Here is a 27,697-nt window from a genome sequence, read left to right on the forward strand (position 1 = left end):
GATTTAGTCACTTCATAATGTTCCCAAACTGTGGAAACGTACTTTAGAAGTGCTTACAAATCCAGACCTAATGGATCCACTCTTTTCATTGCTCTTTTGGGTTACTCACTATCCTTAGGGAAACAGCTTGCTTAACCTCATTAAAATGAACATCATGTGAGTTTGTCAGGCTTGTCCCTTTTATAGGCTTCTATGCAGGTGGTACTGAGACTGGTCGTTTGAATGTGGAATGGCGACACATACTGCAGCTGACAAGGCACGGCTGTCATTTCCAGGCTGATGCACCTTGTCAGTGGTATTAGATGGCCCCTTGTTTTAGGGGCCAAATCAAGTTTATTGTCATGCATTCATATACTGGATGGCTGATACTCCAGTGGAGTAGAGGATTCCTTATGTAGCATTAGACACCACCATACTGAAACATGTCATGCTTGAGTATGTCCAATAACTCACCTCTCCTCTTCAAATTGTACATTTTGTTTCCCAAATGAACACCTTGGTGCACCCTGACAGAGTCTTCTAAGTATTTAGAGAGCGTTTTGCACATTTTAACTTCATGATGGAGTTGTTCAAATGGGTCTTTTATTTTTGCAATTAAAGATTCTTGTCACTGATGCAGAGGATGTCTCAGCAATCCCACAAGATGGGAAGCATCCAGACCCAAAGGGCCCCCTTTATCAGATCTAAACATCTCCAGTCCACTAAAATACATATACATTTTTGAAAACAAATAAATATTTTGTGCATTTTCAGCCTAAAGGAGACACGGAGAAACTGCAGTGTTGTCCTGAAACATTATGAATGACTCGGTGCCTATTACTGAGTTTGGAAGAAAATATTCAGAGTGCAGAGAGCTCTTTACTGGCATAACTGAAAGATGGCGGTCTACAAGTGCTTCACAGTCTGGAGTGGACGCAGGCTGAATGGGGTTAGATGTTTGAGTGTCCGCAGATAGAGAAACAAATTGGTCAGGCACAGTGTGGTCTCCAGAAAAAAACATCTATTTCAATAGTTTCTGACTTCAGAGGAAAGGACATTTTTTATGGTTAGGGGCCCAACTTCTGCTATTTCAGGGGTGCCTACAGATGTTTTCACTATACCATTGATTCAAATTGCTATTCCTTAAATGTCAGGCTACTGTGAGTATGCCCCTTTATGTCTTCCACAGGTGGGCCATGCTGAACTGTACCTACGCATTGTTAATGCCAGAGACGCTGACATGCAGACACTGGCAAGTGTGGATCCTGCCAATGCATCAGCATACAAATATCCCCCAATGGTATGTGTCCTCTCCTGATATACTGTAACAGACACTATATTATGGCAAGCCAGATTATCATTTAGAGATATCTCAAATTGAATTTAAGATATCTAAAAAGCATTTTATAATTTTTTCAAATAGATTTCAAGATATCTTGAAATGATATGCTGTACATTTTGAGATATCTGAAATGCATTTCAAAATATGTTAAATGTAATTCGAGATATTTCGAAATAGGTTCATGTGCATTTTAAGATATCTCAAAATGTATTTGAGATATCTTGAAATGCACAGGAAGTTATTTTAAGATATCTGAAAATGCATTTCAGATATCTCAAAATGAATTTAAGATATCTTAAAATGAGTGGGAAATTATATTAGGATATCTCGAAATATAACTACGATATCTTAAAAAGCATTTTAGATAACTTAAAATTCACTGTTGTTTGAGATATCTAAAATACATTTTTAGATATGTAAAAGTCATTTCATGATATCTTAAAATGTGTCTCTTCTCCATTTCAGATATCTTACAATATATTTCTGGATATCTCAACTTGTATTTCAAGATATCTAAAATACATTTTAAGACATCTTTAAAAAGACACTTAATTATTTCAAGATATCTCAAAAGTATTTTCAGTTACCTACAATACAATTTAAGATATCTGAAATACATTTCCAGATATCCCATAACAGCTTCCTGTTCACTTTCAGATATCCCAAATACATTTTAAGATATCTTATAATAAACAGGAAGTCCCATTGAAAGAATAGGCATTTTTACAGGAAATAGTTTTGAGATATCTTGAAATGCATTTAAGATACCTTAAAATGCATGATAGTTCAATTTAAGCTGTCTGAAAATTAATTAAGATATCTTGAAATGCAAGCAGTTATTTTGAGATATCTGAAAATGTATTTGAGATGTCTTGAAATCCATTTGAGATATCTCAAAATGTATTGCAGATATCTTAAAATATAAAGGAAATTATTTTAAGATATCTCAAAGAGAGTTTCAGATATCTTAAAAAGTAAATTACATTTTAAGATATCTGAAATTAATTTTGAGATATCTCTAAATGTTAATTTGGCTTGCCATACAATATACTATACCTTATCTACGGGAGGGTTCCATCCTTCGGCAAATTTTTATATTTGTTACTATCAAAAAATGATCAGATGCACAAAATGGGCTTTGGCCATGCTTATAAGATAAATATAGCTTTAATGTATGCTCTGTTAGACTCTGCCTCACTAAATCATCAGCCCTCCGGTCTTTTGCTTACCAGGAGCCTAATGAATGCCAGAACTAACTTCCTGTTTCCCCTTTCACAGGTGACTGTTCGCCCTCCAGCTGTCAGAGCAGAGAACCCATCTGTTCACCACTCCTCTCTTCATGCCCAGAGCAATCATTACCTTTCCTTCCATCCCCACTCTGATTACAGTGACCCTCCCCCTGTGGAGAGTGGCGCAGTGCATTTTAGAACCAACCAGAGGTGAGAATGAGAGACGGCCCGCTGCTTCTAACCATCACCCCGTCCCAGCTTTTTCCTTTGGAAGGGCTGCCATATGATTCCATGAATAATATAAACTTTTTGATCCTTTTTTGCTGCTGACTGTACTTTACTTTGTAGAAATGAACACACTTAAGTCATCCGTTTCAATGCCCATCACCTGTCAGGCATTGCACTGTCCAATGCGTTTGCTCTGAATGTCAGAGAGAGTGTGCCATGTAATTTGAACTACACTGCTTCTATATCAGATCCTCCTTGTGTGACGCACATCATATCAGTTTATCCGCCTTTAATTAAACTGTTGACATATGTGAACAATTATACAAAAACTGTACATCTAAAGCACGTCAGTATAAAAAGGTACTTTACACAATAGGGCACCCGAAAATTCCCAGAATCAGTCAATAGGACAGGAGTAGATTGTAGTTATCAGATATGGAGGTAGATTTCGCTTGCTTATAGTCTTGTTTATCAGTCTTCCAAGTAGCTCTGTGTTAAGTTGATCACGGTGGGTATTTCAGACATCTATTCTACAACGTTCATAACTTTGGCATTTTTGTAAAGCCCAAAAAAAATGTCACCTGTGTGGAAAAATATATTTATGGATTGATTATTAATTTGTACAATGAAACTGCTATGTGCTCTTTCACTGCTTTACCATTTAGTGTGAATCTCACTCTCTAGGCGATGTAAAATAACAAAACAGAATGTAATGGGCTTGTGAAAGAAATAAACTGAAAATATATTAAGGAGGTAATTTTGTCTTTGAGTCAGAAATCAGACAGGAGAAAAGCTTGTTCACGTGTCTTTAATTTCTCTTTATGAACATGAAGAGGGAGCACCTTGACACAGAAGTCTATTAAGGGAATATTCACAGAGCAAAGGCAAGAGACCCATATTTGTAGACCACTGAATTTACATAACAATGCTGAATTAATGCTTACATATCTCCTGACACTTACTCTGATTGGTTCACTACCTCACATACCATCTGACATTTACTCTGATTGGTTTGTTAGCTTACATACCCAAATAAACATACTTAAATAAAAGTCTCATTTCACTGCGTTCTTGTTCTTCTGAATATCTCTTAAGTTCAGCTCTTACAGTGTTTTGGAATTTCTGTGTACGTGACAACAGTCAGGTCTTACATGGTGCATGACATCAGCCAGTTTCTTTGACCACCACCTAGAACCCTCTGTCTCTTTACTTAACCATTTCAGCAGTATCTTCTTGATTATTGAAAAGGAAGTTGCTGTAGTCGCTGTGGTGTGTCGGTTAAAACACAGGAACTAATCCAACCATTGCAGGAACATCGCTTTATTATTGAGATGCCAAAAATTCACATGAAGTAGAACAACTGTATAGGTAGGAGAGTATGTGTGTGTGGTTCAGGCAAACAACAAAATAAGACATTTAGTACATATATAAATGTTATTTCACTATGCAATACACAAATGGGGCAGCACGGTGGCGTAGTGGTAGCACTGCTGCCTCGCAGTAAGGAGACCTGGGTTCGCTTCCCGTGTCCTCCCTGCTTGGAGTTTGTATGTTCTCCTCATGTCTGCGTGGGTTTCCTCCCACAGTCCAAAAACATGCAGGTTAGGTGCATTGGCGATCCTAAATTGTGCTTGGTATGTGTGTGTGCGCCCTGCAGTGGGCTGGCGTCCTGCCCGGGATTTGTTCCTGCCTTGTGCCCTGTGCTGACTGGGATTGGCTCCAGCAGACCCCCGTGACCCTGTAGTTAGGATGTAGCGGGTTGGACAACGACTGACTGACTGTACTTCTAAAGCACGTCAGTATAAAAAGGTACTTTACACAATAGGACACCCAAAAATTCCCAGAATCAGTCAATAGGACAGGAGTAGAATGTTGTTATCAGCTAGGCCAGTAGATCTCGCTTGCCTTGTTTATTAGTTTTCCAAGTAGCTCTGTGTTAAGTTGATCAAGGTGGGTATTTCACACATTGTAAGCTTCACAAACAGATAACATATTTTTAAAATTTATTAAAAAAGCTTCACTTTAGAGCACAATTTTATGTGCCAAACTAATATATACCATCATGGTGAAAAAATGACTTTCACTCGAAAATATACCAAAGTTATTCTTTATGGATTCATATGGCAGCCCTCTCCTTAAGGACTTTCGGGCTTTTCTTTCTTTTTTTTTTTACCATATCGGTTAGTATAGTGTTCTGTATTTTGGTTTTTATTTGAATTAATCGTATGTTCTTTACGTGTATTGTTTTTTCATCCTGTTGGAAAATGAGAATGCTTAAGATTATGACCTTCTGCGCAATGTTTACTCGTCTTAATTGTGACAGAATTGCCAGATTAAGTAGCTTTTGTGCCTTTTAAATCCCATCCAGGTGTTTAAATAGTCAGAACTCTGATTTAAGTGTCTTTAGCAAATCGCCAGTAATATCATTGTGTTGTTTGGAGGAAATACAGCAGGTCTCTCAGGTCAGATTTTAAACAAAGGGATTCTTTATATGAAAGCAATAATTGAATTTGCACATAAAGGATTATTTTATCACTTTAAAAAGTTGCTAGATATGTTTCAAAAAGCTTGGCAAACAGGATAAAAAATAATTGGGATTATTGTGCACCATGCAGCATTGACTCCAGTTAGTTAGATGTGGGATTGAATAGGGTGAGTGGGTGACCTCCCCTCTCTCTGGTGCACTACTTAAAAAAAAAAAAAAATCACCCTTTTATAAAAGCTTGGAAATGCAGCAAGGGCATAATTGAAGGGTGTGCAGGGGTGTCACAGTGCTGCCATGGAGTGGTGTCACCTTTGTGCTCAGCATTGCCAGGATAAGCTCCATCTACATGCAGATTTGCATTGGAATATATACGTTTCCAAAATGGACCGATGGAATGACTTTTTATTATAAACCTTCAACTTATCTATTGGTGGCTCTGTGATGTAATACTTAGGACTGCTGCCTCAGACGTCTAGGAACATACGTTTGATTCTCAGCCTGGTCACCAGATTTTGCAGATTTTTCACTTTGTTCCAAGGAGTCTCTTGCCTGTAGACTTGCAATGCTGATATCTTTGTGTCTGCTCCGGCTGTAGGACACTTGTGGAGTCGTTCATGGGCCTGTGGTTGGATGTGGTGGCACAGGGCTTTCTGATTAACAAGAATGTATTAAAATTTAGAACATCATGTCGTTCATAGAAAACATTAATTGGCTTAACTAACGTACTCCTTACCCCTGTTTCCACATGCACAGTTGAGCTTCAATTTCTTAAAACTTTATGCAAAAAAAAAAACAGAGAAAAGCTCTAGTAGAGTTAACATTCCTTACTCCTAACTCTCATGTATCGGTAGATAACAATACAGTTAATAATAATAAATTATCTAATGCAGCGTTTCTCAACCTTTAAGTATTTGCGATCCGAGTCTTCATAACAGTTTTAATCACGCACCCCTAACGTTTTATTGGAAACCCTAATAAAATTTATTCCTATATTTTTTGCTGCCGATACACCGCTACGTTTTATTATACCTACTTAACTTTTATCGACATTTATCCTAACTCTATATTTATTTTTCTAGTATCAGGATGTAGTTTAAGTTAATTTGTTTTGGTTTCAATAGATGTATTTTTCATATTTTCGATTCTTGTTTTCTTTTTTTCACATCTTCGCGCCTCCTTTTTGGTTACTTCGGGGGGTGCGCCCCACAGGTTGAGAACCGCCGACCTAACCTATTTCAACAAGAAAAAAATAAAAATGTTGTACAGTAGTTTTTCCCAGATGAGACACAATTTTGCTCCCTTTTCCTGTTTCATATTGTCAGTAAGTTTTGATGTGCTAAGCAGGTGTGGTTGTGGCAAATTTCAACTTCATCCCTGGTACAATAACACGTCAATAATGTGGCTGTACACACCATTTCAACATCTCATCTTTCAACGAGGACACTTATGCCATTTTCATGGCTTGTTGATGACAGTATATTTAATGCAATATAACCACCAGGGGGCATTGCAGAACCCGGGAACCTCAGACACAACCTCACAGACACCAGTTCTGGTGTAAGTAAAAGATTTATTTTAACCAAATACCTCATGTAAAGGTTTCAAAAGCGACAAAAGCCAACACAATTCTTTTCCTTCATTTTCCTCTCTCCTTTCAGTCTTTGTACTCTTCCACTTGAGCCCAGCTTGCCTGGACAAAGCTGAGCTTTTATCTTGGACCCAGAAGTATTTCCGATGCTAAGGCATAACTTGATGGAATTACTTCTGTGTCAAATGGAAGTCTAATAAAGTAGGAATGAGGAATCTCTGCAGCACCCCCTGGCGGCCCCTACAGAACCCGACAAGGCTGTTCTATGGGAATACAATACACAGTGTCTCTTGAGGGTATCCATACTAGTAACATTGCCCAAGGTAGCTGCCTCCAAATGTGTTGGGGGAGCACATAGTCCTTCCAGGTTGTTTCACCCTCTCCTTCCACCATACTGACCTACTGGCCAGGTACTGTTCCTGAGTCAAACCCAGCCAGGATGCCAGTGTACCCACTGCCACAATGACGTCTTCTGCTTGTCTCCTGATTAATATAGGATGATCTTCTCTCAGTTTTCTGTGCCTTTGCACTGTTGGCCTCCTGCCCAGACAAGGAATCTTGCTGCATCCCCACCTGGAAGCCCACCCATGCATGCCATACATGTGCATTTGATTTAGTGCGATGGTGGGATCAGGAAACTATCAGCCAGCAAGACAGGTTGGAGAGCCTCAATGTAATGATTAAAAATTGCTCGGGTGGGCACCTAGAGGTCATTTGGTTAAATCCCACCATTCACTTTGTGAAAAATATGCTTGTTATAGAGATTCAGGAATTTTGACTTAGTATTTACTCCATTAAGATCAGTGGTGAGGTCTGCAGTAGGAGTGACGGATGCATTCAATGTGGTGGTGGGATTACATCAGGGATCGGCTCTGAGCCATTTCTTATTTGCAGTGGTTATGGACAGGTTGGCAGACGGGATTAGACTGGAGTCCCCGTGTACTGTGATGTTTGCTGATGACATTTTTGTGATCTGTAGCGATAGTAGGGAGCAGGTGGAGGAGACCCTGGATAGGTGGAGATATGCAATAGAGAGGAGAGGAATGAAGGTCAGTAGGAACAAGACAGAATACATGTGTGTAAATAAGAGGGAGGTTAGTGGAGTGGTGAAGATGCAGGGCGTAGAGTTGGTAGAGGTGGATGAGTTTAAATACTTGGGATCAACAGGACAGATTAACGGGGATTGTGGAAGAGATGTGAAGAAGAGAGTGCAGGCAGGATGGAGTGGGTGGAGAAGAGTGTCAGGAGTGATTTGTGACAGACGGGTATCAGCAAGAGTGACAGGGAAGGTCTACAGGACGGTAGTTAGACCAGCTCTATGTTATATGGGTTGGAGATGGTGGCACTGACCAGAAAGCAGGAGACAGAGCTGGAGGTGGCAGAGTTAAAGATGCTAAGATTTGCATTGTGTGTGTCGAGGATGGATAGGATTAAAAATGAGTACATTAGAGGGTCGGCTCAGGTGGGTTGGTTTGGAGACAAAGTCAGAGAGGCGAGATTGCATTGGTTTTCAACATGTGCAGAGGAGAGATGCTGGATATATCGGGAGAAGGATGCTAAGAATAGAGCTGCCGAGCAAGAGGAAGGCCTAAGAAAAGGTTTATGGATGTGGTTAGAGAGGACATGCAGTTGGTGGGTGTGACAGAGCAAGATGACGAGGACAGAAAGATATGGAAGAAGATGATCCTCTGTGGCAATGCCTAATGAGAGCAGCTGAAAGAAGAAGAAGATTTAGTCCATTGAGATTTACTTTATACATAACCTTTCAGGGGACCTAACTTTGACAAAATTTTGAGTGACTTGTCTTTTAAGGATGCTTGTTCAAAACAGAAGTAAAAATAATGGCCTTATTGTGTAAAGTCTAGCTTCTTAACTGCTACCCGCCTTTGTCTGGCCTTGTGGGAAACTCTTTTTTCTTTCTCTACATATATCACAGCGATATTTGAATATACATATAAGAAATGGATTGGAATGGAGTTAAAATTACTTTGACTTTAAAATTAATTTACCTATTTTAATCAGCCCGGAATACAACTTGACCAAGTTACCAAGCCATGTTTGTGAATGAAACATGTCAGAGCTACTACCACTGTGAAATGGTAAAGGCCTGTTGATTTTGAGCACGATTGCTGTAGTCGATTTTGCAATATATTTAGTATGTATATGGGAAAGGTATGATGGAGTCAAAGTTTTAAAATCACACCTTCTGCAATGAAGGTCATGTGCTGCAATCATAAGATTGATTTAATCTTATATAAATTATATTTGATTAATGTACTTTAAAAGAAAAAAATTTGAGGTTATGCCAATGTGTTTTTGTAAGGTTTGAAAGCTGAATTCTGCTCTCCTCCTCCTCACCTCTTGAGTTGGTTGCAGTGCCCAGTCACATATGCTCTCCATTTTTGCTGGCACCTACTCCCCTTCTAAATGGCCTGCCATTCGCCGCCACTCCTCACCTCACAGTTTTGGGAGCTCCAGCTGCTTGCATCCCCCTGCTTCTCAATGTGACAATGCTTACATACTGTGCATGATGTCTCTACCACCCGCTGCAGAAAAATCAAAATAGCAGAGTCTTGCTTGGATGGAATCCATCAGTTTGTCTCTCTGATGGCTGCAAAATGCTTACCTGTGAATGTCCAAACTGCTTGATAACAAGTCATTCCACCATGGGAGTTGTGGCCCTTAAAGTTGGTGCAGAACACCTCAGAATGAATGAAGGACAGCTAATGCTGAACAGTGACTCTTCTAACTCTATAAAGGAGTAGGCTGCTGTAACGTAGATTGCTGGATGAAAGCACTGGCAGATCCTGGCACTAGAGGTTTATCTAACTGTGGGAAAATAACAGGAAAAGCAATGTCCTTGAAATATAATGGCACCAGTCAATGAATGGACACAACGTCTGTATCTTATGAAGAGCTGGTGAGTTTTCATTGACTTCATTTCTTTTATAAGATGTTTTTGTTCTGTTGGGTCTCAGCTTATGAGAACTGGCACTACCTGTTGTAGGAGGACAGTGGCAGGCTCCTTTATATAGCACTTCTGTTGCATGTGGATGTTGTGCAGCACTGTGAAGCATCTCATTTTGATTGCTTTTGTTGGGTTCAAGTTGTGTGACTTTTTTAGGCCAATGTCTATACATCCTTTACCAGTCAGTTAACATGATGTTTAACATGAACTATGTTGACATTTTTGAAATGTAAGTCTAGCTACCAATGGTTACCTAATCTCTATTGTCTCTTAACGTGTATTAATTAAGTCCAGTCCATTCAGTAGAAGTCATTCTTCATCAACTTGTTACCTTTTGATTGTGCTTTCAAGTGCCAGAACCTAAACATGTCGTTAGACAATTTTCCGAGGGCTGACAGCAAAAAGAATCCACATTGATTCCGGGTGAGCTTGCATAAAAATTTGTTATAATTTAGTATAGAAACAAGCATTATCTGATTGAGCTGAGCTGATACAGTCTACCTCCCTGTCTGCCTGTGCTTTCTGGGAAATTTTACACGTCTTTACCTCATTCCATTCTGCTGACCTGCACTAAGAATGGTGTCAGAGAGCAGGGCCTCCATTTGTAGCAGCTTAGGTCATTACAGGTACCAAAAACAATATGGCCAAAAATATTCAGTGCTCCAAAAAATTAAGGGAACAATTAATCATCACAGTCTAACACCAAGTTAGCTGAGCTTCAGAGCCTAATGTCTTCTAGTTGGACCTGTGCTCACAATCTGACGTTTACAATCAGCTGGAGCTTTCCCAGTGGCCTACTGTCTGGCCTGGCCTGACATTCAGAGCATCCAGTGAAACAATCTATTGGTGAAATTATATAATGTTACTGGGGGGTTCCCCCCTGCTCGCTTCGCTCGCCAACACCCCAAGCCTGTGCAATGCGCAAGCCACGTGTCTCTGCCGCTCATGTTGTGAAGAGAGGGGCTTAACGCACCCTAAGGAAATGCAGTTGCTCCTCTGAAACCCCTTCTTAAACGGTGACACAATGGGAAACAAATACAGGTCTTTTTTTACCTCCTCTTTGCTCGATCAGCTGCTTGCTTGCTACTGCTGAAGTGCCGCGTGATCTGCATTTTCCACGGCACTTCGAACATTTAAAAGCCTGTACAGCATCTGTCCAACTCTTTGTTGTTTATTTCTGGCCGCAGGACATGAGTTGTTGATATTTTTTAGTTTTTAATTTAAAATCGGAATAAGAATCTTAAAATCTAACAACATCACATTAAAGTTTGATAAATTCTGAAAAGAATGATATCAAACATATATATGTAGGTTTTAAAATAAGCCTGATTTAAAGCGTGACAAAAAAGTCACATAAAAAGTCACATAAAATCGTTGCACTTTTAGGCTGGAAAAGGAGCAAGCGTTATTGCTCTGTAGTGGGCACAAATTCTTTTGGTTTACCGTTGGAGGTTCTCTTTTCTGGTTTCTGGTTGGATGGTTTTTTGTCTTTGTTCAAGTCAAGTTTTCAGTTTGCGTTCTTCTCGCACTCTAACAGTTTAAGAGGAGCGCAATAACGAGAGGTGCATACATCTGGTGCTTTTGTAATTGAAGTTATACATGAAGATTTTAAAAGTTTATAATATACTTTAAATTATATTTAAATATTGTATGGGTTTTGCTATTTGTTACTGTGTATTTAATTTGTTTTATTTTTGTTTCAAATTTTAATGAAGTTTAGCATATGGTCACATTTTTAATGTATGACTGACTCAATAGGCTACACAAAATGTTTTTTTTTTTATTTTTTTATTAATGAAACACTTATGTGAGTGGAGTGATTTGTGTTTTTAAACAAGCCTGTTGTTCTTTATTTCATTTATTTCATTAGAGAGGGACTGAATAGGTTACACAAAGTGTTTCATCGGTTTTTGTTTACTGAGTGCATTCTTTAAAAAATTGCTTGGCAGAATTCTGTAGCACTGAGACATTTTTTGAGTCTTTTGGCTATTGAAGAAATTCAAAGTGGTCTTTTTTGACCAACACTTCTAACTTTGTGGAAGAGTATCAGCATTGCCATCCAGACACGGACAGCAGCTCGGCTGTGGAGATTCCAGACTCACAAACATAATCTCTGCACTAGGGATTCCACTGACAGGTTTTTGTGGTTCAGTGCTTTTTTCACATTTGTTTTGATATAAATATTAAAGAACTACATGGTTTATTTATTTATGAGTGTCGTTCCACAAAGAGGTTGTCTTGAGACTAATATTTAAGAGTGAAATGTATGTGTAAAAGCTGAACCTACTGCCTCCTCATTCATACAAAATGGTATTTGTTGGTTTTTTGAGTCTGTGCCTGTACAAGAAAACTGATGTTTATTGTGTGGCCTGGGTTAGACTTGGGATTCCCAGCCTGAATAAGCTTCCCAGTCCGGCCCTGCTCACAACCCATCATTGTGCAGCTTGATTGACATTCACCACAGAATACGCAATTGGCACCCCATTCACTTCACTGATGAGAACAGGTTCACAGTTTGGTCAGAAACATGCACACCAGTAGCCAGCTGGAGGTCATTTTGTTGGGCTCTGGCAGTGCTCCTCCTGCTCCTCCTCGCACAAAGGAGCAGATACGAGTCCTGCTGCTGGGTTCATTCCCTTCTTCGGCCATGTCCAGCTATCCTCATGTAATGGCCTGTCCTCTGGTGTTTCCTCCTTGCTCTTATGACCTTCTTGCAATGGCACGTATGGAAGTGCCATCCTGGAGGAGCTGGACTGCCCATGCAACTTAAATCGGCTGCAGGTACCGCCTCATGCTACCAGCAGTGACAAGGACACTAGCAGAATGCAAAACCAAAGAAGAATCAGTCAGGAATGATAAAGAAAGAGCTGTCTGTGGTAACCACCTGCAAAACCATTTCTTGTTTGGGGTTGTCTTGCTGTTGCCTCTCCAGTGCACCTCTTGTCTCAAAGCAGATGAAGTTTATTCACAATTGCTTCTGCTTCCTAACTGGACAGACTGATAGCCTTTAAGCTTAAATGACTTGGTGTTACACTGGGATGACTAAATGTTCCTTTTTTTTTTTTTGGAGCAGTGTATATATTTGGCCATATTGTTTTTGCTGCCTGTAATAACCTAAGCTGCTACAACTCAGAAGCCATTAAGAAGGCAAACAGAATGTCGGGTTATATAGCACAATATGTGAAGTACAAGTCCAAGAAGGTTCTGCTCAACCTTTATAACACACTGTTGAGGCCTCATCTGGAGTCCTGTGTGCAGTTTTGGTCTCCAGGCTAAAAAAAGGACACAGCAGTGCAAGAAAAAGTCCAGAGAAGAGCGACTAGGCTGATTCTACGGCTACAGGGGATGAGTTTTGAGGAAATATTAAAAGAGCTGAGCCTTTACAATTTAAGCAAAAGAAGATTAACAGGTGACCTTATTGAAGTGTTTAAAATTATGATAGGAATTAGTCCAGTGGATCAAGACGGTGACTTTAAAATTAGTTGATCAACAACACATGGACACCATTGGAAACTTGTGAAGGGTAAATTTCGCACAAACGTTAGGACGTTTTTCTTTACACAAAGATTGATAGACACTTGGAATTAACCGAACAAGTAATTTGGTAGACAGGAAGACCTTAGGGACTTTCAAAACTTGACTTGATGTTTTCTTGGAGGAAATAAGAAAACTGGCGAGCTTTATTGGGCTGAATAGCCTGTTTTCATCTAGAGTGTTCTAATGTTCTAACTAGATGTCCTGCTCTCTGACGCCATTCTTAGTGTAGATCAGCAGAATGTTTTTTCATTTTTTTTTTTAGCTGCGTAAAGAATACAGGTTCAAAGTGCTTACAGTATAGGCTCACATTTTTACAGATGTAATTTAGTAACAGTTAATTATTAAACTATATGGTTACATACATAAATTCTTACACCACATTAAACACACAGTAAAACACAGTGATTCTCATTGATTTACTAAAACAAGTCCTGACAATGCAAAGTCTCGTTAACATTTTATTTGAGATGTGGCCTGTTTACACACCCCAGCAACAAGCTGTTTGCCTCCCAACAGACAGTATTCTAGCGTGTGATGCCATACCAGCAAACACGGCAACAATGAAACAGTTAAATCGTCTGCATTCATCTGCTTGACTTGTGACGAGACCCCATTAATTTATTTTCTACACTACTACTTCAGTGCCACCAGCTGTCCTCCACTTTGTTCTTGGGATTCTCCAATTGTTACATGTTCCATGTTTATGGCTGATGGCTACGTGTTTGCATACTTACTGCAATATGTTACATTTTAATTGCCATTCTGTGTGATGTGTAATTCTCTCATGTATTGTATTGCCATTGCATGCTTCTGGATCTTTGGAATAAGCAGAGCTTTAATTTATATGGTGAACTATAAAGAGGGTAGCATGGTGGTGCAGTGGTAGCGTTGCTGCCTCGCAGTAAGGAGACCTGGGTTTGCTTCCTAAGTCCTCTCTGCATGGAGTTTGCATGTTCTCCCCATGTCTGCGTGGGTTTCCTCCCACAGTCCAAAGACATGCAGGTTAGGTGCATTGGCAATCCTAAATTGTCCCTGGTGTATGTGTGTGCCCTGCAGTGGGCTGGAACCCTGCCCAGGATTTATTCCTGCATTCCACCCTGTGTTGGCTGGAATTGGCTCCAGCAGACCCCTGTGACCCTGTGTTAGGATTTAGCGGGTTGGATACTGACTGACAGACTGACTATGAGGACAAAAACAGAAGTGAACTACAAAACATAGGAAATATAGTAAAAAGCAAATGAGGGACGGATGTAATGGCAATAAAACAATTCAGATTCAATAATGAGAGTTTTTATATACTGTACTGTAAATTAGTCAGTCAGTCATTGTCCAACCTGCTATATCCTAACACAGGGTAACGGGGGTCTGCTGGAGCTGATCCCAGCCAACACAGGGCACAAGGCAGGAACAACCCCGGGCAGGGTGCCAGACTGCCGCAGGGTACACACACACATCAAGCACAATTTAGGATCGCCAATGCACCTAACCTGTATGTCTTTGGAATGTGGAAGGAAGCCCACGCAGACACAGGGAGAACATGCAAACTCCACACAGGGAGGACTTGGGAAGCGAACCCAGGTCTCCTTACTGTGAGGCAGCAGCGTTACCACCATGCCACCATGCTGCTTCTGTAAATTAGTAAGTATTTTATATTGTGTCTTTCAAACTTTCAAACACTTTACAAAGCACACAATGAAGAACAGTAGTAAGGTAACGTGAGTCAGTTAGTTTTTATTTTATAGATAGCCTTGCTCAATGAACTCCATTAAATGAAGTTTACAAAAACAAGTCCAGCAACAAAGTTACGCCTCCTAACAAACAATATTTGACTATGAGATGCCATGCCAACAGATGCACAAACAGTGAAACAGGAGGACAGCTTGACCACAGCCCCGTACTGAGCTTTGGGTCAGTGCCTTTGAGTGCACCAGTGCTGGTGGGCTCAGTGAGCTCATTTGGCGGAGCTGCTTGCAAGTCCACAGTTGAGTTCTGTGGACTTGCAGTCGATACGTATTCTGTTTGACTTTGAGACATACTGTATTAGAATCGAGGAACCCTTTGATCCATCTTTCAGCCCTTCTCTGCAGTTATTTAAGATTTATTAAAACTGCTCCACCAACCCAACCAAAGTTCAAGTGGTTTCACAACAGAATTTCTAGAATCGGTTGGTATTAGCAAGAGATTAGAAGAGTACAACACATTGAAGCATATTGAAGCATTGATTCTATGAGAAAAATGGGGCTAGGTTCCACTGGACCTTATTCAGCATTCGCTAAATACTTTTGTAACCTGTTGCAGTACTAAATTCCACGTAGCTAAAATCAGCTAAAGATTATCATAGTGCATTTGCGCTTGGGAGCACATGGAAAAGATACTTGCATTAGCACTATGCTTCACTTCCATTGTTGAAATGTAGTGTTTCTGAAAAGCAGCATAGAACACTGAGAACACATAGAATATTATCAGAACATGGAGACTTGCTATCATAAGAGAAGCCATGTGAACAAGACAGAAAAAACAAAAGTTTTACTGAACACTCAGCATGGGTTCAGACAAGGGAGGTAACCTGCTGACATTCTATGAGGAAACATCAAAAGGATACAATCAGAGTGGTGCATTATGATATTATTTATCTGGATTTTCAGAAAGCATTCGGTAAGATGACACATAAGATGCCAGGCATCAGACTAAAAGAAGTGGGAGTTCAGTGTGTTGTGTGCAAAAGGGTGCAAAATTTCTTTAGACACAGGAAGCAGAGAATGATGATGATACAAGGAATCCTAACAGAATTGGGTGATGTTAAGAGTGGTGTCCAGCAAGCATCAGTGCTGGGGGTACCACTATTTTTAATAAATATAAATGATTTGGATAGGAATATACAGTGGTGTGAAAAACAATTTGCCCCCTTCCTGATTTCTTATTCTTTTGCATGTTTGTCACACAAAATGTTTCTGATCATCAAACACATTTAACCATTAGTCAAATATAACACAAGTAAACACAAAATGCAGTTTTTAAATGATGGTTTTATTATTTAGGAGAAAAAAATCCAAGCCTACATGGCCCTGTGTGAAAAAGTAATTGCCCCCATGTTAAAAAATAACCTAACTGTGGTGTATCACACCTGAGTTCAATTTCCGTAGCCACCCCCAGGCCTGATTACTGCCACACCTGTTTCAATCAAGAAATCACTTCAATAGGAGCTGCCTGACACAGAGAAGTAGACCAAAAGCACCTCAAAAGCTAGACATCATTCCAAGATCAAAAGAAATTCAGGAACAAATGAGAACAGAAGTAATTGAGATCTATCAGTCTGGTAAAGGTTATAAAGCCATTTCTAAAGCTTTGGGACTCCAGCGAACCACAGTGAGAGCCATTATCCATAAATGGCAAAAACATGGAACAGTGGTGAACCTTCCCAGGAGTGGCCGGCATACAAAATTACCCCAAGAGCGCAGAGACGACTCATCCGAGAGGTCACAAAAGACCCCAGGACAACGTCTAAAGAACTGCAGGCCTCACTTGCCTCAATTAAGGTCAGTGTTCACGACTCCACCATAAGAAAGAGACTGGGCAAAAACGGCCTGCATGGCAGATTTCCAAGACGCAAACCACTGTTAAGCAAAAAGAACATTAGGGCTCGTCTCAATTTTGCTAAGAAACATCTCAATGATTGCCAAGACTTTTGGGCAAATATTTTGTGGACTGATGAGACAAAAGTTAAACTTTTTGGAAGGCAAATGTCCCGTTACATCTGGCGTAAAAGGAACACAGCATTTCAGAAAAAGAACATCATACCAACAGTAAAATATGGTGGTGGTAGTGTGATGGTCTGGGGTTGTTTTGCTGCTTCAGGACCTGGAAGGCTTACTGTGATAGATGGAACCATGAATTCTACTGTCTACTAAAAAATCCTGAAGGAGAATGTCCGGCCATCTGTTCGTCAACTCAAGCTGACGCGATCTTGGGTGCTGCAACAGGACAATGACCCAAAACACACCAGCAAATCCACCTCTGAATGGCTGAAGAAAAACAAAATGAAGACTTTGGAGTGGCCTTGTCAAAGTCCTGACCTGAATCCAATTGAGATGCTATGGCATGACCTTAAAAAGGCGGTTCATGCTAGAAAACCCTCAAATAAAGCTGAATTACAACAATTCTGCAAAGATGAGTGGGCCAAAATTCCTCCAGAGCGCTGTAAAAGACTCATTGCAAGTTATCGCAAACGCTTGATTGCAGTTATTGCTGCTAAGGGTGGCCCAACCAGTTATTAGGTTCAGGGGGCAATTACTTTTTCACACAGGGCCATGTAGGTTTGGATTTTTTTCTCCCTAAATAATAAAAACCATCATTTAAAAACTGCATTTTGTGTTTACTCGTGTTATATTTGACTAATGGTTAAACGTGTTTGATGATCAGAAACATTTTGTGTGACAAACATGCAAAAGAATAAGAAATCAGGAAGGGGGCAAATAGTTTTTCACACCACTGTAAATAACAAGCTGATTAAGTTTGCGGTTGATACCAAGAGGTGGATTGGCGGATAATCAAGCATCTGTTGAACCATCACAGATGGTCTTGGGCAGCAGACAGACATGGGCAGATTTGTGGCAGATGAAATGTAATGTCAGTAAATGTAAAGAATTACACATAGGAAGTAAAAAAATGTGAGGTTGAATACATAATGGGAAGTCTGAACATCAAAAGTATACCTTATGAGAAGGATTTAAGAGTCATAGTGGACTCTACACTGTCAACTGCCAGACAGTGTTCAGAAGCCATTTAGAAGGCTAAGAGAATGTCAGGTTACATAGCGCCTTGACGTGTGGATTACAAGTCCGAGGAGGTGGTGCAGAAGCTTTATAACACACTGGTGAGGCCTCATCTGGAGTACTGGGTGCAGTTTTAGTCTCCAGACTGTAAAAGAAGCAGAAAATAGCAGCACTAGTAAAAGTCCAGAGAAGATCAGCTAGGCTGATTCCAGGACTACAAGGGGATGAATTATAAGGGAAGATTAAAGGAGCTGAGCCTTCTCCATTTAAGCAAAAGAAGATTGAGGAGACATGATTGAAGCGTTTAAAATTAAAAAAAATTTAAAAAAGTGGATTGAGACTGTGACTTTAAAATAACGTTTTTTTCACACAAAGAGCCATACACACATGACATAAGTGACCAAGTAGTGTGGTAGACAGAAGGAATTAAGTGGATAGGATTGGTGGGCTTGGTTAGGTTGAATGGCCTGTTTTCATCCAGAGTGTTCTAATAATCTAAAGACTGTTGCTTCCCTTAGTGGAGCTTTTGGCTCTGCTGTGCAAAAGACCTCTCAGAATTTTTTTCTTCTGTTCGAGTAGACTGTGGGTGTCATGAAATGGGTCACATTTGTATAAAAGTGGTTAACCAAATTGGCAGGAATGAAATCCATGGATAGCAAGATTTTGTTGTATTTCTTACCTGGACTATGAGATATCTCAAAATGACAAAATGATGAAATGACAAAAATATTTTATTCTTTGTGTTCTTGTTTTTACAGTGAGCTCACTCAACAGGCTGAGCATCCAGCGCTGGGTTTTATAGTTGATCGTGTAAAGGATGCACCACCGGGAGAGGGAAGTCTGCGCCTAACTGGCTATGATCAACGCTCTGGTCGGGTAAAGTATTTTTTACTTTCAAGTTCTTAGGGGGCAGCACAGACTGCTGTGTCTGTGTATAGGAGAGTGGCAGATCATGCTACAATAAATAAGTGTGCCGTTCCTGTTTCAAGTTGAATAAAGCTGGTTTTGCTAAAGTATTGAGACTCAACATTGTGTTTTGGGGTGCAAGACAGGGACTTATAGCGCAACCATGATCTTTTATGATTTGCTTCTGTGTCTCTTCACTGCAGCGATATGAGCCTGTTTTTGCCTTGCCCCGGCAACAGACAAACAATCTTCCACAGACACTGCAATCACGCTTTAGGATGCACTTCAGCGTATCGTTCCCTTTAGGGTGGGGGGGAGGGGATGGCGGGGGTGTCTCAAAAGAGTTCAGAAACCTCACAATATGAAGAAGAAAAGGATTATTCGGCTCCTGATTGATAACTGCACTGCCCAGAATATGCTTCCACATTCAGATAATGTTCGCGTTGAATTCCTCCCACTCATTTGCATGGCAGCGCTTCAGCCATTGGATCTGGGCATCATTTGCACCCTGAAAGTGTATTATTGCAAGGAAATGCTGAGAAAAATTCTGGTCAGCATAACTTGTAGGCAGGAGGAGATTAAAATTAATGCGAATATAGCTATTGAAATGATTGCAAACGCCTGGGCACAAGTTAAAGAAAGCACTATAGTAACAAATACAGAATCTCATTACAACAAAATATTTTTTAGGTCCCTGGGAGTTTGTTGTAATGGAATTTTATCTGTACTTGTAAATATTTCTATTACCTGTCTTCAACAGACACCACGGGTGGTAGTTAATAAAGGCTGAAATCAATCAGTCTCATGGCTGTTATTTTGGCATGACCACTTATGGAAACCAAGTCAATATTCTAATTGACTTAATACAGGAAGCGTATGGGGAAACTGATGTGTGAAAATTTAAAACATGGAGTTTGAAAGTCTTTAGTCAAGGAAACTTCTATCCTCAACTCTAACAGCTACACTGTGTAGGAAAAATTTCTACCCCCTTGGAAGTTTTCACAATTTATTATTAAAATTTACACATTCAGTATTCTCTATGTTGTTTTTGACCAGTGTATACCTATACACACACACACACACACACACATACATATATATATATATATATACAGTATATATGAATATATATTATTATATACAGTGCATCCAGAAAGTATTCACAGTGCATCATTTTTCCACATTTTGTTATTTTACAGCCTTATTCCAAAATGGATTAAATTCATTTTTTTCCTCTGAATTCTACACACAACACCCCATAATGACAATATGAAAAAAGTTTACTTGAGGTTTTTGCAAATTTATTAAAAATAAAAAAAACTGAGAAATCCCATGTACATAAGTATTCACAGCCTTTGCTCAATACTTTGTCGATGCACCTTTGGCAGCAATTACAGTCTCAAGTCTTTTAGAATATGAATCTACAAGCTTGGCACACCTATCCTTGGCCACTTTCGCCCATTCCTCTTTGCAGCACCTCTCAAGCTCCATCAGGTTGGATGGGAAGCGTCAGTGCACAGCCATTTTAGGATCTCTCCAGAGATGTTAAATCGGATTCAAGTCTGGGCTCTGGCTGGGCCACTCAAGGACATTCACAGAGTTGTCCTGAAGCCACTCCTTTGATATCTTGGCTGTGTGCTTAGGGTCATTGTCCTGCTGAAAGATGAACTGTTGCCCCAGTCTGAGGTCAAGAGCGCTCTGGAACAGGTTTTCATCCAGGATGTCTCTGTACATTGCTGACGTCATCTTTCCCTTTATCCTGACTAGTCTCCCAGTTCCATCCCCACAGCATGATGCTGCCACCACCATGCTTCACTGTAGGGATGGTATTGGCCTGTTGATGAGCGGGGCCTGGTTTCCCCCAAACGTGACGCCTGGCATTCACACCAGAGAGTTCAATCTTTGTCTCATCAGACCAGAGAATTTTGTTTCTCATGGTCTGAGAGTCCTTCAGGTGCCATATAACAACATTTATTTATTTATATAGCACATTTTCATACAAAAAAATGTAGCTCAAAGTGCTTTACAAAATGAAGAATAAAAAATTAGAAGACACAATAAAAATAAAAATAAGTCAACATTAATTAACATAGAATAAGTAAGATCCGATGGCCAGGGTGGACAGAAAAACCAAAAAAAAAAACTCCAGAGGCTGGAGAAAAAAAATAAAATCGGTAGGGAATAGACCAGGAGACCGCCCAGAACCCTCTGGGCAATCTACCTAACATCAATCAATCAATCAACATTTATTTATATAGCACATATTCATACAAAAAAAATGTAGCTCAAAGTGCTTTACAAAATGAATAGAAAAATAGAAGACACAATAAAAAATAAACATAAGTCAACATTAATTAACATAGAATAAGAGTAAGGTCCGATGGCCAGGGTGGATAAAAAAAAAAAAAAAAAACTCCAAAGGCTGGAGAAAAAATAAAATCTGTAGGGGTTCCAGACCAGACCGCCCAGTCCCTCTGGGCAATCTACCTAACATAAGTCAAACAGTCCTCTTTGTATTTAGGGTTTCATGAAAGGACCTGATGATGATGGTCACGTAGACTTCTGGCTTTCAGTCCATCAATGTTGCAGCATCATGATGCTTTGAGTAGGTGGTGGTGGCGCAGGCCGCCACCACAAGAAACCGGAAAAAGAAACAGAAGAGAGAGGAGTCAGTACGGATTTTAGAGCCACCATGAATAGTTATTATGATGAATTGAACATACAGAGTATCAGTATTAAGTTAAAGTGAAGTTATAAAAGGCCATGTTAAAGTAATGTGTTTTCAGCAGTGTTTTAAAGTGCTCCACTGTATCAGCCTGGCGAATTCCTATTGGCAGGCTATTCCAGATTTTAGGTGCATAACAGCAGAAGGCCGCCTCACCACTTCTTTTAAGTTTAGCTTTTGGAATTCTAAGGAGACGCTCATTTGAGTATCTAAGGTTACGATTTGGAATATAAGGTGTCAGGCATTCCGATATATAAGATGGAGCGAGATTATTTAAGGCTTTATAAACCATAAGCAGTATTTTAAAGTCAATCCTGAATGACACAGGTAACCAGTGTAGTGACATCAAAACTGGAGAAATGTGTTCGGATTTTCTTTTCCTAGTTAGGATTCTAGCAGCTGCATTCTGCACTCGTTGCAAGTGATTTATGTCTTTTTGGGTAGTCCTGAGAGGAGTGCGTTACAGTAATCTAGTCTACTGAAAACAAAAGCGTGAATTAATTTCTCAGCATCTTTCAATGATATAAGAGGTCTAACTTTGCTATGTTTCTTAAGTGAAAAATGCTGTCCTAGTGGTCTGATGAATATGCATTTAAAATTCAGATTACAGTCAACAGTTACCCCTAAGTTTTTTACTTCCGCCTTAACTTTTAATCCTAATGCATCAAGTTTATTTCTGATAACCTCATTGAATCCATTATTGCCAATTACTAAAATTTCAGTTTTCTCTTTATTTAGTTTGAGAAAATTACTATTCATCCATTCAGAAATACCAGTAAGACATTGTGTTAGTGAATCGAAGAGTCGGAGTCATCAGGTGCTATTGATAAGTACAGCTGTGTGTCATCAGCATAGCTGTGGTAACTCACGTTGTAACCTGAGATAATCTGACCTAACGGAAGCATGTAGATTGAGAAGAGCAGCGGACCCAGGATAGAGCCTTGTGGAACACCATATGGATATCATGTGTCTTTGAGATGTGATTACCACAACTAACAAAGAATTTTCTCCTGCCAGGTAGGATTCAAACCAATTTAAGACACTGCCAGAGAGGCCCACCCATTGACTAAGGCGATTTCTAAGAATATTGTGATCAATGGTGTCAAATGCAGCACTCAGATCTAAGAGGATGAGAACAGATAAATGGCCTCTGTCTGCATTTACCCGCAAGTCATTTACTACTTTAACAAGTGCAGTTTCTGTGCTGTGATTTGTTCTGAAGCCTGACTGAAATTTATCAAGAATAGCATGTTTATTGAGGTGGTCATTTAACTGCATAATGACTGCCTTCTCTAGAATTTTACTTAAGAAGGGCAGGTTAGAGATGGGTCTAAAATTTTCAAAGCAGAGGGGTCAAGATTATTTTTCTTGAGCAGGGGTTTAACTACAGCAGTCTTAAGACAGTCTGGAAAGACCCCCGTATCTAATGACGAATTAACTATGTTCAGAATATTGTCAATTAGCACGCCTGATACTTCTTTGAAAAACCTTGTTGGTATTGGGTCAAGGACGCAGGTGGAGGGTTTCAGTTGAGAGATTATATATAATTCAGGTAAATCTATCCTGGTGAAAGAATTGAATTTTTTTTATAATAGAGTACCGGGGCTTTGGAGGTTCTGCAGTGTTGGGGAGATATACTATGTTATCTCTAATATCATTAAGTTTTTGATTGAAAAATACAGCAATGTTCTCACAGGTTTCACTGGAAGTATTCTGGGGGCATTCCTTTGTGTTACCTGGGTTTAACAGACGATCAATTGTAGAAAATAAGACTCTGGGATTACTAGCATTGTTATTTATAATATTAGAGAAATAGCAGCGCCTCTCAAGGCGGACTGTGTTATTGTATTCTGTTATTTTAACCTTCAATATCTCATAGTGGACAGTTAGTTTAGTTTTCCTCCATTTATGCTCAGTTCTACGACATGTTCTTTTTCAATCAGACACTCTTTGGGTCTTCCATGGAATAACAATGCTAGAAGATTTTTAACTGTCTTTTCAGGTGCAACTATGTCAACAGCAGCTCTTACTTTAGAATTTAAAGTTTTCCACTTTACTCTTTACACTATCCTCGCTATTATAGTTGGCACTATAAACGGACTGATTGCTTAAAATGTTTGTAAGTTTTAAAGCTGCTGATGAGTCAAAGAAGCGTTTTTTAACAAAATGTTTCTCATGAGTGTTTTCTATCTTTATTTCTATATCAAATAGTAGAAGGAAATGGTCTGATAGACTGAATGACCTGCTTTATATCAACTAAGTCTAACGTATGACCTGCTTTATGTGTAGGTTGATTAACGAGCTGTCTCAAATCAAAAGAGTCCTTCTATAGACAGGTGTGTGCCTTTCCAAATCATGCCCAATCAACTGAATTTACCACAGGTGGACTCCAATTAAGCTGCAGAAACATCTCAAGGATGATCAGGGGAAACAGGATGCACTTGAGCTCAATTTTGAGCTTCATGGCAAAGGCTGTGAATACTTATGTACATGTGATTTCTCAGTTTTTTTATTTTTAATGAATTTGCAAAAACCTCAAGTAAGTTTTTTCAACATTGTCATTATGGGGTGTTGTGTGTAGAATTCTGAGGAAAAAAATGAATTTAGTCCATTTTCGAATAAGGCCATAACATAACAAAATGTGGAAAAAGTGATGCGCTGTGAATACTTTCTGGATGCACTGTATATATATATATATATATATATATATATATATATATATATATATAAATAAATAAAATGTTCTCTCTGTATGTCTGTCTGCTTAACACAAGAGAACTACATAATGGATTCAGATTGGGTTTTTATCTTTAAATTGCTTGAACATTCCAGTTGATTTTGTGACTTCTCTCTTCGCACTAAGTATCATAGTTCGCTTACTGTACCGATTTATTTGTGTGAATCCCAGAGAGATGTAACAGACTGAGGGGAGGGGCTCGGGGCCCTCCTCACTCATACTCCAGCCTCGGGGCGTAACTTACCTGTGCTTAGCTAGCGAACGAGAGACCTACTTAACTGATTTAAATCGGGGATTTTTCAATAATTTGCTTGAACATTCTGGTTAATTTTCACAATTCTCTCATCACAGTCAAGTTTACTTGCAGGAGCGATATATTTCTGCTAATCTGAGACAGAGGCTGCAGGCCGAGGGGAGGGGAAAGTGTGACGTCAGGAGTATGCTCAAGCCTACGTTGAGTTGGTCTACATCTGCGTTTTGGAGTGTTCCTTGCCTACGCTTAGCTAGCGACAGCTGTTTGTTTATTGATTTTAAAGTTTGTCCTGTTTGTCCTTTCGATCTTTGGACGAGAAACCTCTGTGATAAGGTATAAGAAGCAGCAGTAAATGCAGAGCTACCAGCTGAGTACTGGAACATTTATTATTTCCAAAGCAGGATCTAATCAATAACATCTTAGAATAAGCATTTAAATTAAGGAACCTGGTTCTCTCCCATCTTTTACTCCATCTGTCTTTATTCATTTATTAATTTATCTATTTACTTATTTTTACTAGCTTAAAGTTTTACTCTGCTAGCCTAACTCTCTTTCTCAGGGTTAGATTTTGATTTGTTTCTAACCTTTTTTTTTTTTGTAAAACTTGAGTTATTTGTATGGAATGTTATTTGATTTTAATAAAATCAATAAAATAATAAAAAAAAATATTTCCCATTTTACATGCACAAATATTATAGACACAGGTACCCATCACGTTCTTCCGAACCTCTTCATTCATGCTGTGATAACTTTTAACCTCCCAGCTTAAACACCCAACAGTGGGCAATTAAAATAAAAAAGAAAAACACAGAAAATTTAAATTTTACAATTATTTTTTAGTAACATTAATAAACAACTATTACATTTATAAAGTTAAAACATAAAAAATTACAATAAATAATCAAGTCAAGTCAAGTTGTGGAGCATGCACTGGTACAGAGCGTTGCCGCACCCTCTACACGATGAAACAACTCAGGAACCCTGCTGGCAACCCCACAGGCAGACACACAGTCCAGTCCCACCCTTCGGAAATGACCCTCTATCTGCCGCAGCCAGGTGTTACGTGGGTGACTCCTTGGCCTTGTCCAGCCACTAGGGTTCTCAACAATGAGGATCTTATGAGCTGGATCACCCTCAGGGAAACGCGCCACATGGCCATAGTGCCGTAACTGACGCTCCCTCACAATACAGGTAATGTGCCTCATTTGGGACTCCATGAGCAACACAAAGTCAAACCAACGGTACCCAAGAATTCTCTGGAGAGACACAGTACCAAAGGAGTCCAGTCTTCGCCTCAGGTCACTGGATAGCGTCCATGTCTCGCAACCATATAGCAAGACAGGAAGCACCACGACTCTAAAGACTTGGACCTTTGTCCTTTTGCATATATATCAGGATCGCCACACACCCCTTTACAGCAATCTCATGACCCCTCATGCTCTCCCAATCTGTCTACTGACTTCATAGGAAAAGTCACCAGAGACATGAATGTCAATGCTGAGGTAAGTAAAGCTCTCGACGAGATCGGCACTCTCTCCGCAGACAGACACACTGCTGATGGCTGTGCCTAAGAGGTCATTAAAGGCCTGGATAATCACAAAAAGAAATTTAATATTAAACAAATAAACTTTCACTGAATAAATAAAGATTGAATACAATTTTATATATGACCCTTACAGATGAACAAATTGACAAATTATATACACTTAATAATAAGTTACACACTAACACATTGCAGTTTCATAGGAAATGCTACATTATCACATGGAGAAAGTATTTTGTTTGCGCATCTTTACTCATCTTAGAAATCAAATCTGAAATTTCTGGGGTGTATTTCATGACTATGTTAATTGTATCTGGCATTGTTTGTCATGTTAGGGTCCTAGATTGACCCTATTCCCTTTTATACTCTTTATTACACAGACCATAACAAAATGACCCCTAATATCTACTATTAGCCCTCATACAGTATGTTACATTACCGTTTACATCTGTGACCTCAAGCAACAAGATAAAATACCACAATAGGAAAGAGAGAAATGTTCACATTTATTTATTATGTATAACACATAACATGCTGAAAATATAAGCACAGTTCAGATCTGAGCATTGGTTAAAGTAATACAACCTGATAACCGGCTACAGGGTGGCTCTCTGTTGGTTGTTCTGATCCGGCTTGGTCTTTGCACCGGCATTACCTTTGAATTGACCTGGCTTGGCCTCTTTTGAGGATGAAAAATGTAAGATAAAGAAAGGGCCTACAGCCTGCAGCCTCCACTTACTGTCACTCTGTAGCCCTTGACACACTAAGGAAGCAGCTCAGACACAAACCCTATCCCTTCAATTTTGTCTGCTTAGTTCAGCATCTTCTCTTGTTTCAAAGGATGTATACAGGTAGTTTCGTAAAAAGGATATACATGTAATTAAGACATAAACTGGCCCTCTCTGGTCAGTTTTCTCCCTCCCCATCAGAAGTGGTGCTCTTTTTATCAGTAATCACATTCCTAAAACTATAGAGGAAGAACATTACACTAGCTTACTTTCAGAAAGCTGTTTCTTCCTTTTAAATATTAAAGTGATATTTTACAAGCAATTATCAAAATATTAAATATTAATCTACATTACAGCCCCAAAGCACTTTAAAGCTGCAGCCACAATGCTAAATGCAACTCCACATTCAAAAGATGTTCATTCTTTGTGGGTGAGCACACTTGCACACCAAAGTTTTACTTTTTAAACTATTATTTTAATGAAACAAAACTTTTGCAGTATGTTGAAAAACAGAGGCAAAGTAAGCTAAACTGTAAGCTTAATAAAATACTGTAGTAATAAGTCATGGTGTTGTGGAAAGGTGCTTTATAGGAACAAAGAGAAAAGGAGGCACACATAAAAATAAAACAGATTTATTTTTCTTCCCTGTGTCCCACAGGCATAGCACAGTCCCAAAA

General features: G+C 39.3%; 1 protein-coding gene across 2 annotated transcripts in view; it reads left to right on the forward strand.

The window, feature by feature from the left end:
* LOC120514622 overlaps nt 1–27,697 on the forward strand; it is a 122,866-nt gene that overhangs the window by 38,992 nt on the left and 56,177 nt on the right. For both annotated transcript variants that reach the window (XM_039735107.1, XM_039735108.1), the window contains exons 13-15: nt 1,169–1,279; nt 2,600–2,760; nt 18,887–19,004. In XM_039735107.1, the coding sequence (XP_039591041.1) occupies nt 1,169–1,279; nt 2,600–2,760; nt 18,887–19,004 (390 nt within the window). The remainder of the gene's footprint in view (nt 1–1,168; nt 1,280–2,599; nt 2,761–18,886; nt 19,005–27,697) is intronic.

This window comes from Polypterus senegalus, chromosome 14, assembly GCF_016835505.1.
Source record: "Polypterus senegalus isolate Bchr_013 chromosome 14, ASM1683550v1, whole genome shotgun sequence".
NCBI lineage: Eukaryota > Metazoa > Chordata > Cladistia > Polypteriformes > Polypteridae > Polypterus > Polypterus senegalus.